This window comes from Vipera ursinii (genome assembly GCF_947247035.1).
Source record: "Vipera ursinii genome assembly, chromosome: 1".
Lineage (NCBI taxonomy): Eukaryota > Metazoa > Chordata > Lepidosauria > Squamata > Viperidae > Vipera > Vipera ursinii.
This window is the reverse complement of record NC_139512.1, coordinates 315,754,586-315,766,953: the sequence shown is the minus strand read 5'-3', so window position 1 is coordinate 315,766,953 and position 12,368 is coordinate 315,754,586. Positions and strand designations below refer to the sequence as shown.

The 12,368-nt window shown below is 45.2% G+C and overlaps 1 protein-coding gene across 2 annotated transcripts; it reads left to right on the top strand.

The window, feature by feature from the left end:
- Positions 1–248: 248 nt before the first annotated feature.
- On the top strand, positions 249–11,351 carry SIX2 (SIX homeobox 2; the record flags this gene model as incomplete). 2 transcript variants are annotated; one of them, XM_083348204.1, is made up of 2 exons in its annotated part: positions 249–817; positions 11,048–11,351. In XM_083348204.1, exons 1-2 carry the CDS (start codon positions 258–260, stop codon positions 11,349–11,351), a joined length of 864 nt encoding a protein of 287 aa, XP_083204330.1. In that variant the 5' UTR covers positions 249–257. The 2 variants fall into 2 exon arrangements, with proteins under 2 accessions (XP_083204330.1, XP_083204331.1); XM_083348205.1 differs by having other exon boundaries at positions 249–823.
- Positions 11,352–12,368: the final 1,017 nt, after the last annotated feature.

The following is a 12,368-nucleotide window of genomic DNA, read 5'->3' as shown; positions in this document are numbered from 1 at the left end:
CCGGGCCTTTCGTTCGCAAGTCGGCGGCTGGAGCGCGCTGTGGTCGGCCGCTCCCTCGCGGAGCCCTTTCCCCATTGGGGCCGAGCGTCGCTGGCTCCCTCGCGCCCCCCGACCGCCTCCCCTTCGCCGTCCCCCCCCCCAGCCCCCAGGCGGTGCCTGCGGGGCGCCGGGTCCGGACGGCTGCCCCCTTTCGGCCAGGGTAGATGCGATAAGAGGGCCGGCGGCGACGGCAGGAGGGCCTTCCCGGACGCGCCACCATGTCCATGCTGCCCACTTTTGGCTTCACGCAGGAGCAAGTGGCTTGCGTGTGCGAAGTGCTCCAGCAAGGGGGCAACATCGAGAGGCTGGGCCGCTTCCTCTGGTCGCTGCCGGCTTGCGAGCACCTTCACAAGAACGAGAGCGTCCTGAAGGCCAAGGCCGTGGTGGCTTTCCACCGAGGCAACTTCCGCGAGCTCTACAAGATCCTGGAGAGCCACCAGTTCTCGGCGCACAACCACCCCAAGCTGCAGCAGCTGTGGCTCAAGGCGCACTACATCGAGGCCGAGAAGCTGCGGGGGCGACCCCTAGGGGCAGTCGGCAAGTACCGGGTCCGCCGCAAGTTCCCCTTGCCCCGCTCGATCTGGGATGGCGAGGAGACCAGCTATTGCTTCAAGGAGAAGAGCCGGAGCGTCCTGCGGGAATGGTACGCCCATAACCCTTATCCGTCCCCCAGGGAGAAGCGGGAACTGGCCGAGGCCACCGGGCTCACCACCACCCAAGTCAGCAACTGGTTCAAAAACCGGAGGCAGCGGGACCGGGCGGCGGAGGCCAAAGAAAGGTACGAGTAAGTAGAGCCGTCCTCCCTTCCGCTTCACCGCAGAAAGGGCTCTGCTTCGGGGACAGTCGGGAAGGGGTGTGCAAGGCTTACTTCGTTCCTGACCGAAGTGCGCTGCATTGGCCCGGGAGTAAGCTTTCTTCCCTTCCCAACTAACCCCCGGGGGCTCGAGGCTGCGATTTAGGAAGGCATCCGCAGCCTGGGAAAAGTACAAAAGAAAGGGGGAACACAGGGCTTCTCTGTCTGGACTGATTATTTTTTTTCTCCTTTCTTTTTTAAAAAAAGTTTTGGAAAAGTTAGTCTAGGGAGGGGGATGCCTAGGGGAATCGGCTACCGCAGGGACCAGTTTGTTTTATTCGAGAGCAAAATCGGGCTGTGGCCTGATTCGACTTGGATTCCAAGCCACGTCTTCGGAAAAGTAGTTTAGTAGATATGGAAATTAAGTTTTCAATGAACGGGAGTGGAGTATTAGAAAGAACTTCCTTGAAGGGAAGCCAACTGGCATTTTTCCTTTTATCTGTGTCTCTAATTTTCTAGCCTACCATCACAGAAGACAAGAAACTGTCTAATTTGTGCCAGTTAAGGCTGCCTTTCCTTCTGCCAGCTCAGAATTAAAACCCATAGAGGTCAATGAACCTGCGCTGCTGCGCTAAGGAGCTATAAAGAATGTAGCTTTTCAATTTTCATTTTAATTATAACAGTGGGTTTATAGTGAGAGAGAAAGCAATGCCCCAAAATCTAGAACTGAGAAACAAATGGATCACCATCAACCAAGATGTCACAAGCGCTGGTTTGTATGAAAAACCCTTATTTAGCCAATGGCCAATACAATAAGCAAAAAACAAAACATGTTTTTAATATCTTTGTATCTACGTCTAAATAGTACTGAATGTGACTTCACTGTTGGTGTATGCACGCTGCTTTTAAAATGACACAGAGAGATCTCCAGCTCTGAATGGAATACTGTATTCTTCTCAGGAGGTATTTGTGAGTTGGGGGTGGGGAGGGGAGTGCCCTCCCCCCTCCCCTTATACATTTTAATCCAGAGTGTTGAGCATAATTGAATAGCATCTGGGGTTCATTCCTAAATCTTCCACTGGCTTTTTTCAGTGACAAACTCCCTTGAGTTTTTCTTAGACATCAGTTTAGTGGGCAGTGAGGTGTATATTTGAATAAGTGGTCAATGGATTTTATTTTTATCGAACTCCATCCTTTAAAAACACACCCGCTTGCACACAGTTTCTTGAAAATAAATCCCAGGGGTTTCAGTACTGCGGCTTATCTACCCGGATGCGAGTTCCTTTCATTTTGTTAAGACTTGCTTCCGTGTCAATAGGAATGAGCTTCCAGACATTAGATCAAGTGGTAATGGGTCAAGACTCCCCAAAGTTATATAATATCAACACAAACAAGTTCTATTCATTTCTAAGAAACAATACAAGCCCTTCGTACAGTATTCAGGTATTATAGGAAAACTATGTCTCCCTCCTGCCTTCCCGCGTGCCTTTCTTTTTCTATTTCTTTTCCTTTTTTTGCTGAACTTGCCCTTCTAATACAGCAATGCTAAAGCAAGGGCCTGGGATCTTCCACCGACAGGAACCCTAGCCTGGGCGATGGCTTTTAAGATTTTAAGACTGCAACCAGAATCACTGTTGCTTAGCCCTCTCTGAGTCTTTTGGTTTACTTTCAGTGTGCACCTAGCTGGTCCCAGACCTAAATTATCTTCTGGGAGATGATTTTGTCCAAAATTGTCCCTCAACGCTTGTTTGCTAGATTTGTTCTGGTCCAAGATCTAATGCTTGGGATTCTGAGATTCTGCTAGAAAGAGAAAAAGACACCCCAGGCACCCCAAGATGTCCGTGAGGCGCCACGTCTCCTGAAGGCAGTAGGAAGAACTCCTCTCCACAAATACTGCGGAACAGGGAGAGTTTTAGGCCGAAAAGTTAAGAGAGGGGGAAAAAAAACCTCACATAGTCCAACAAGCAACCTTCGTAATTGGATTAAGGAACTGTTGGATTAAAGAAGTCTGGATTATTCCAAACTTCGAAGGGGTCAAACAGAAGAGTTCGGAACAAGACAGCTTGCTATGCTGCGGGTTTCAAAGCGTCTTCGATGCCTGTCTAACTCAAGCCCTGGATGCTCTTATTGGAAAGCGTGTTCCCAATGAGAAAGATTTCTCTGAAGTTTTATTTCGGCCTGTTTCAGAAATAACTTATTTCATCTCGGTTAGACTTCTAAGTAAGAGCTGTGGCAGAAAGTCGGGCAAGGAAAGTTTCCAGAGTTGTGCCAGCTCATTTTGTGGGAGCAGCCCCTACTTCTTCTAATCGTGTGGTACTTGCAGCTGTTTTTTTAGGGGTTGTCACGAGGACTACTGTTTTGGTAAACTCTGAATCTGTCTCTCCCTCTCCCTTCCCCTTCTCTCTCCGCCCTTTTTAGCTGAAATTGATTTGAAAATATTTTTAAAACTGATTTAGAAAACCAGGTGCAGGCAGGAAGAGAAAACTTTGCACAGTACCATCAGGCTGCATGAACTACTCCACAGCCAAAAGCGTGCTTTATGCATGTAAATAATTAGAGTTTGGAGGGTGGCCTTTTGATTTTCAGGAGGCCCGGTGGAATTAAGAAAGCCCTTCACACATCCAGAGAGGGGAAATGTCAATTCTTGTACAATAACCTCCCGGAAAAGAGATGAATTTGACCTAAAAGTATTCAAGTCCCTGGCTACTTTCATTCTTGGCACCTTCCTATTCAGTAACTAAAGGCAAAGATACTTTTCTAATGAGCCAAATATTGGTCGAAAACTCAGTACCAGCTCCCACCAACATCTGGGGCTAATAAAAATGCATTATCTGCTTGGTTGATAGTCTCTGTGCTGCAGTCCGCAGTTGCTGAACACAAATCTAGGTGGTGGTGTTCTCCTGAGAAGGTGAGCTGCAGTACTGAGTTGGACAGATGGACAAATATGTAAAAGTAGGTGGGGGAGGGGGGGAGTCACTTATCCAAACAGATTCCCAGAAAAGAGGCATGATCTTGGGAAGTGACACTGATAGAAAATTAAAATAGAGTCCTAACTAAAAGCCACCATTGAACACCAGCCGATCCTGCACATTTTAGAAAAGAGGGTTGTAAAATTTAAGATGCAGTTGCTGAAACACGCAAACAACCACCAGGTCGACTTTCATTACAGCTGATGGGCTTTGCATCCAAATGTGTTAGATTAGAATGTCAAAGGTTTGTGGGGCCTTGCGTGCTTCTTGGGAAGGATTTTACTCTTGAAGAAAAACACACAAGCATGGAGGGCAAGCACTTCCCTGAGTGGCCAAACGTGGACCACGAGAGTGATGGGGGAAGGAATCGCAGGTGGCTGCTGGGGTTCAGACAGGAAAGGTTTCTGTTTGCAAGCAGCAAAGCCGGTTCACCCCCAACCTCTGCAGATTTCAACCCCAATGTCTTTTCCTGGATGCAGGGCAAAAATGACTTGACCAGAAGCATCAGGGGAGGATTCCTATCCTCTGCGACCCAGGAGAGCAGAGGCTTCTTCAGGGCAATTGCTTCCTAGCCACTTTGGTTATGTGGGTGCAGAAACTTGAAGTTAGAGATCTCAAAAACTGGAAATATGGGGGGGGAGGGAGGGAGGGAGAGGGAGAAGGCATTGCTTTTAGTCGATGGCCCTGGCAATGGATCCAGGGATCCTGGAGGTGTTGTGCCATTGGACTCCCTATTCCCAAATCTGGAACTTTGAAAGGAGGTCGCGCTGGGTAGGGTTAGCGTGGGCATAAAGAACTTCTTGATCCGAAAGCCAATTTTAAAGGAGGAAGTTAGACTGGATCAGATTCGAGGCACTAGGATCAAACTCATGCCAGCCATTTCCCTAGATGGACTTGGGCTGCCTGTTTTCTGGGTGAAGGAGGAGGGCTGCCCTGGCTGACTTGGTCTTGGTGAGACAGCATCTTTAACTCCTATGAGCCCCAACCGGAGGACAGTAATGCAGGCGCACAGGTTGCCTATCCAAAAGGTAGAGAATATGGTGCTTTTCCCAGTAGGCTCTAATTCACCGCCTTGACTCCTCAAAGCAGGGTGGTCCCTAACAAAATGGTATCTGTTTTTGAGAGGGACACGGGCATCAACCCAAAGTCCCGCTGCCTTCCCTGGACCAGAGAGGTTCCTTTCATCTGACTAAGGGCGGTGGGGAAGTGTCCTATAATTAATTAATAAAATTTCTCATAGTACTAGTGGTACTGCTACCTAGAATTTACTTGCAGGATAGTTCACAAGAGAGCCTTAGCCAATAGCTAAGATGAGAGGGATATTGTGGTCTCATGGCAGGAGACCACAAAATGTGGCACTGGGGCTGCAACCTCCGAAGAATTAAAAAAAGAAAAGAAAGAAAGACTAGGGCAAAACCTAGGATGCAGATTTCTTTACTTTTAGATTTAATTAAAATGAAAAATAGTTGGTGTGCTTCGTCTCTGGTCATGTGAGTAATTTTCCTTACCACCTACCCCACTTCTCTGCCCCATTTTTGTTATGTAAGTATTAACTTTAGTAACACAATCTTTGGAGGTCAGGAGTGGGGAGGAAGATATGCACCCGAGGTTTCCTGGGGTCTTGGACAGAAAATAGGGGTACAGTATTGGAAGGCGCATTTAATGGGAATTCCCCCCCCCTCTGTTTAATCAAAGAATTTGAGACTTTTCAGCCCTATTTGAAACACTTCCTAAAACTCCCCCGGCCTTTCTGTGTTCATCAGAATGTTCTCCCTGTTGCATGGGAATAAGAAAGTCTGTTTGGACAGTCTTATAACAATCACAGAATATAATAATAATAATACTTATTATTTATGTGTCACCAGACATTCAGCGACTATTCTCCTTAAGAGCAAGCTCTCCTGAAAGTGTTGGCATTCACTTTTGAGTAAATATGCCACAAGATCCGCATCAAATGGTCAATCACAGCTTTTTCTTCTTAATATTAAGTGCAGTCAAATTTGAGGTTCTTGTTTTCGTTATGACGACTATATAACACGCTGACCTAAACTGTGCATCAGGCTGGATCGGGCTCCCTTCCTTAGCCACCTTATACAGTAAGTGATTTGGATTTGAATCCAATTAATTTTATGAATATCGATAAATCCTGTTCTTATATATATATATATATATTTTAAAAAGGGATTCTTTGGGGTTTAAAGCGAATTATAAAGCGTTATGTTCAAGTACACATAATGTCAGGAACCAGCATGTCTTTAAAATGATATGCAATGGGGTATTTTCGAACTCGGGAACGCTCCTCTGTCTCTGAGGCAGCGTCTTCGTGGGTTGGGGAAAGCGTTTCGGATAAGACGAGGGGGTGGGCATACCCAGGAACCACCGTCAGCCGCCTTTGAGGTCAACCGCTATACAGTTGACCTCCAAGGGACTGAATTTTGCCATCTCCTTTTTTTGTTGTTGTTCAAAATCAGCCTCAGTCAGCTCAACGGCCGAAATTACCTTCAAAATCTGAAGCAAATTTTCTAAGAAGGAAGCCTCGCCTAGAGGGAGTTCATCGGTATCTTATGAACTGGAGCGGGAAGGCTATTCCGAAAAGGCGTTTGTTTTGGGGGTCTTTTCTAGCGGATTTTAAGTTCGGACCAGTAGGCTTTCTAAGAAGCTGCCCATTATTGGCTGGAACTAATGATTTCCAGCTGAACCGAAAAGTTTCAGTAGCTGCGTGTTTATCCCTCCTTTCCTCCCACTTTGTTTTGATTTTTTTTCCCCCCTCCGGTTCTAAAGACATCCTGCTTTGCTTTTTTTCAGAGGCTTGTGCCACCTGAAATATTCAGTGTTTTATGGGGGTGGAAGCTTTAGTCCTGAGAGTTGGCTTGATCGGAGGTATAGCAGATCTAGTAAAGAGAATCTGTTTGTTTCATGCAGTTCTCGCCTATCTAAAACTCGAGTCCTACAAAACTACAAAGCTTCCAAGAAGACCAAATTCAGACACGCTCTGATCCCATCCAGTGAATCAATCCTATCTTAGCCGCCGAACGTGTTTTGGGAGCCAGACAACCTGATGTGTTTGCGACTTAATGTATGGGGTGAACCCAGCAAATGGATTTGATTCAGTAAACCATGGCTAACTACAAGGGAGCCACTTGGAGGAACGCAACCTTTAGCTGCAGTCTGCCTACACTCGCGTTAAAGGGCTATTCGGTGCGTGTGTGTGTGTGTGTGGGGGGGGTTCTTTGAGCAAAGCGACCTAGAACTGGATTGTTTCTCTACAATATATTTCTTTTTGACGTAGTACCGTAGCTTGGTTGGGAACCGCTGATGTTCGGATACAAAAACTGGACCTCGCTGGGCCTCTATACCTTGGAATGCGCTTTTAAACAATTGCGGAGGTAAATCTAAGAAGAAATCCCCCCCTTCCGCGCCGCCTCTCTGAAAACTTGGGAGTCCTCCGGAGCAATCGCCAAATGAGATGGCGACTTCCCTTCAAGGGGTGCATCAGGGCGCATTCCCTCCCCGATTTCCTCCTCGCCTTGATTTGCCCGCCTTGGTAAAAGAAAGAAGCTGTTTTCTTTTGCCACACTCTCTCCTAGGTCAGCCGCAAATTGTTTACAAGACCCAAGAAGTCCCCCAAAAAGGGCCCGAAGAGCTGCAGGCACAAGTTCCGTAAACCCGATTTTTATTCCTTTCCTCCGAAAATTTTACCCCGTTCTTCCGCATTTTTCGTCAAAATTACAGCTAGAACGGGCAGCGCAACCCATTTCCCATATTGCTATCCTCCATTACCAACTTAAAGCCGAAAACTGTCGGCGTCTTGGGGTTGTTTCAAAGAAAACGTATCTAGGGAAAGTGGCAAGTCTGGCGTTTATTTGCACTTCAGGCCTTTCCAAAACGCCTGAAAAAGCTACTTCTTCAGACTCCGTATCGAGCATCGGCGTCAGAGGCCGCCGCAAGCTTGGAAGAACTCGAAGGAGCGAAGGGACGAATTACGGAAGTTGACGTGAGTCCGTCTCCAGCACGGCTTCAGGACCGGGCATTCATTCTTTGAAATGAGCATGCGCGAAGGATGCCATGCCGGAAATTAGCGTGGAAACAACACTTTCCATTTAAGTGGCGTTAGGGAGTGGTGCAGATCATCATAAATAACCGTGAAAGTTAACCTTATGAGGGGCTAATACAAAGAGTTATAATTATTCCTTGCAACGGCCTGCTCCATGTCTTTGAATAAGGCAAATTAACTCCGTGGCATCTTAATTACCTAATGTTCCCCAGCAGCGTTAGAGCCCTGCTCCTAGAACTATGCTATCTCAGAGATTAATGTATTATACAAATGCCCCTAGGTCTGGGAGTGACTGCCAACCTAATGAAATCTGAACCATTCTGTTCAAGTTGGGTGTGAATCACTGATGATTATCATTGCTTTTTTCCCCTCATTTTCAATCCCTTTGGTAGAGTTGTGAATATGATCTATGATTCCCAGGGTAAATGCAGGTAGTCCTCGACTTACACCAAAACTGAGCCCAAAATTTCTATTGTTAAGTGAGATATTTGTTAAGTGGGTTTTGACGCATTTTATGACTTCCCTTGCCTCAGTTGTTAAGTGAATCACTGCAGTTGCTAAGTTAGTAACCTGATTGTTAAGTGAATCTGACTTCTCTGTTGACTCTGTTGACTCTGTTGACTTTGCTTGCCAGAAGGTTGTGAAAGGTTGTGAAAGATGATAACATGACCTTAGGACACAGATATGAACCAGTTGCCAAACATGGGGATGCTGCAAAGGTCATAACTGAAAAATGGTCATAAGTCACTTTTTTCAGTGCTGTTGTAACTTTGGCCAGAAAAGGAACTGCTGTAAGTCAAAGATTATCTGTATTCTCAGTGGTACAGGTAGTCCTTTACCTATGACCACAACTGAGCCCAAAATTTCTGTTGCTAAGTGTAAAGTGAGTTTTACCCCATTTTATGAACCTATCTTGCCACAGTTGTTAAGTGAATCACTGCAGTTGTTAATAACATGGTTGTTAAGTGAATCTGGTTTCCCCATTGACTTTACTTATCAGAAGGTGATCACATGACCCTGGGACATTGCAACCATCATAAAAACAAGTCAATTATCAAGTATCTGAGTTTTGATCATGTGACCATGAGGATGCTGCAATGGTCCTAAGTATGAAAAAAGGTCATAAGTCACATTTTTCAGTGCCATTGTATCTTTGAATGGTCACTAAACAAACTGTTGTAAGTTGAGGACTACACTTTCAGGTCACTGTTCACAAGATCCCAGAGCCATCCTGGCCTAGTTGTGTCTTCATTTTTATTAGGGATTTTAGTGAGAATTACCAGTACATATCTCCCTGCTGCATTTAATTTCCTGTTTATGTCCTGTGGTGGGGAATGCCCCCTTCTCTCCAATAATTGGTGATGGCCCACCACAGCCATTTTGTCGTGGGCCACTGGACTGCCTGCCCACTTCTGAATGTCCTCCTCCACATGAACCAGTGAAAAACAGTAGCTTTATTAACAAATGCATTGGTAGATTGGTGAAAGGATGGCCTTTTCTCTTTTTGTCAGGATCACTTATGGCAAGCCTTTTTTTGTTTTTTAAAAGACCCAGGTAAATGGACAACAGTTCTGCCAGTTTCCCCTGGTAGCCAAGTAATAGGGAATGTTTTATTTTATCCCTCACCCATGGGTATACATGCTGGATTGAGTGTGAGGGAAAGTTAAGGGAGAGGCTCAAAGTCTATCAGTGGAAGCCATATGTCCTCAAAGACTCACTCTTGGAGAGGAAAGTGTCAGGCATTCACTTGTCTGGCAGATGGGGGGGTGGACAAGGGATTCACAAACCATGGTCCATGGTAGCCATCACGCAAATAAAGCACTTGGCTGTCATGTCTGCCAAAGCTGAAGAACAAGATTTATATCTAGACAGCAATATCTAAAGCCAGCTTAATTTCCCAAGAGTTTCAGCATGAGAGGCAAGCAGCTTATGGGTGCTGTGCCAAACAGACCTTAAGTTCAAGGAAATGCAGAGCCTTGGCTGCTATATAGACATATGTCTATTGAAATAAAAACAACATTAATCTTTTTAGGAGACTGTTTATTATTTAGGTTTGGTAGGCTAGTTTCATAATAATTCTTTAAACATAGTTACACCTAACAAATGATGACTGGGTTCACACACACGCACACTAATAAGGCATACCGAGATTTGTTTGGCTTTGGCTTAGCATGTTGAGTGAAATGAGCTATGGCTTATAAACCATGTTATGTGGATTAGAATTGTATGTGAACTTATTATTTATGGCATGTTTAACAAAGGAAAATTAGAATGATGATGGTATAAAGTGAAATATAAGTCCACTGCCAGCCTAATTTATACCTAGCACCAATAAATAATGTAATTTATTTGTTCTGGCTGTGTGAATCTTAACGTTTGTGATGTTAAAGTATATTTCATATGGTTTAGTTATTCTGTGTAGTTTGGTTAACACCACAATAATTTGGCACAGTATATAAACCTAGCTATGGCAGAGCTTAGCTTCTCCAGCCCTCCACTATAGTTCCCATCATTTACAGCTGATGCAAATTCTACAATTTCCATCATGCTGCTGATTCTACCTAGCATTTTTTGAATGCTTAGTTCCAATCTCAAAATGATTTATGGGAAATTTAATCTACAACCTTTCCTATTTAGCCTATATCCCATACTGTATCCTATTGACTTAATTTGGGATAAAGCATTTAAAGATATATGCCTCCACAAAAAGAAGGTGGCAATAATTTGTACCTGAAACATTATATTCTCCATGGCTCCTGCAATAGAGACAACCATGACAATTGGAGCCCCTATCTTTCTGCTCCCTCTTTTTAAAAAAACAAAACAAAACTCACATATTTAAGTTGAAGCAAACAAAAATGTTCTACAAAATGAAAATATTCTTGTCCATAAATCACTTTGGAAGATTTGTTTTTTTAAAAGTAGACTATTTCAGTGCTATACCCAGGTGGGGTAGGGGGAAAAGAGCCATACTTGGCTTCAGGCTGACCGGTGATTTATATTCTGTGCCTCTAATATGCTGTCCATGAGGAAATGGCATCCCCTCCCCTCCACACACACAACATAATATTTCAGCACCTTGTACTTTTATTAAGGGTGTGGATGAGGGAGGGGTGTTATGTTGTGTCCTTTTGCAATCTGATTTTTTTTTTCTCTCCCTCTTGTTCTTTCTCCCATCCCCCTGCCTTTTAGGGAGAACAATGAAAATTCCAGTTCCAATGGCCACAATCCTCTTTCCTCCTCCCTCAACGGCAATAAGACAGTTTTGGGCAGTTCCGAAGACGAGAAAACACCCTCCGGCACCCCGGATCATTCCTCCTCCAGCCCTGCCTTACTTCTCAATTCAAACCCAGGCTTACAACCGCTCCACAGCTTGGGCCATCCTCAGGGTCCTAGCGCCATTCCAGTTCCCAGCGCAGACCCTCTGCATCATCACAGTTTGCAAGACTCCATCCTCAACTCCATGTCTTCAAATCTGGTCGATCTGGGGTCTTAAAAATATTCCCCGAACCTACCATGCTCCCTGTACCCAGGCTCTCTTCATCTGGGTTGTCCTCTTCTTTTTTTCCCCCCACTTAATTCCTCTGTTCCACAAACCAAGGATCTGAAACCTTAGAAGGATCTATAAAAATTGATCCGTTGTTTCACTTTGGATCAATTGCCGAGCAGCTGACTGTTACTTTATCTGGAGCATACTGTAAATTCAGAGACATCGAAAGCTGCCCAATGACTTAAATCTTAAGAGGATGTGGTGAAACTCACTGCAGAAAAGTGGAGGACATTACTGTAGGAAGAAGGAAGGGATGCGGGGGGGGGGGAGGTGGGTGTAAAAGCTGTTGCTTTGACAGAATGAAGGCCGGGGGTCTCAGCCCACACAACCTCTTGTACAAGATCTGACCCACATTTGGATTTCAACTTCTTCTTAACATGCCTCTGTAAATGTGCCTCAACCTGATCTGCAGGGATCAGTTCATGAAGCTGTTGAGAACTGAAGAGCTGAGGCCGAAGCTCCATCAATTCCAACAGGATATTGGGAACCCTAACCTTTATGGCTGCCCGCACCACCAACTGGCATCCCATGCTATACTGCTTCTAAATCTGGAGGCTCTAGTAACTGGGCAACACAGATAGTTTTATCTGCCGTGAATCTGTCAAATCCATTTTTATTTTATTTTTATTTTTTTGCTTGTGGCAGCCATCACTTGCCCATGTAATCGCAGAAGTGTTGATGAAAGACTCTTGTCTAAGGCAGATCTGGCTCTTCAGATTTTTACTTCTTCCCAGCCAGGATGAGTGCAGGCTGCTGGGAATTCTAGTTCAATGACATCTGGAGGGAGGCCACGGAGAGGCCGAGGCCGTGCTACTTTCGTCAGATGCAGAGGCTGATTGACAAGTTGATGGTTCCATCAGGCTTCCAGCATACTGCAGTTGGAAATAAGGAAGCCTTTGGGACTCTTCTGCAAAGAATGGGATTATTTGCTTACTTCGGGGATCAGAGTGATAGGGCCAATCT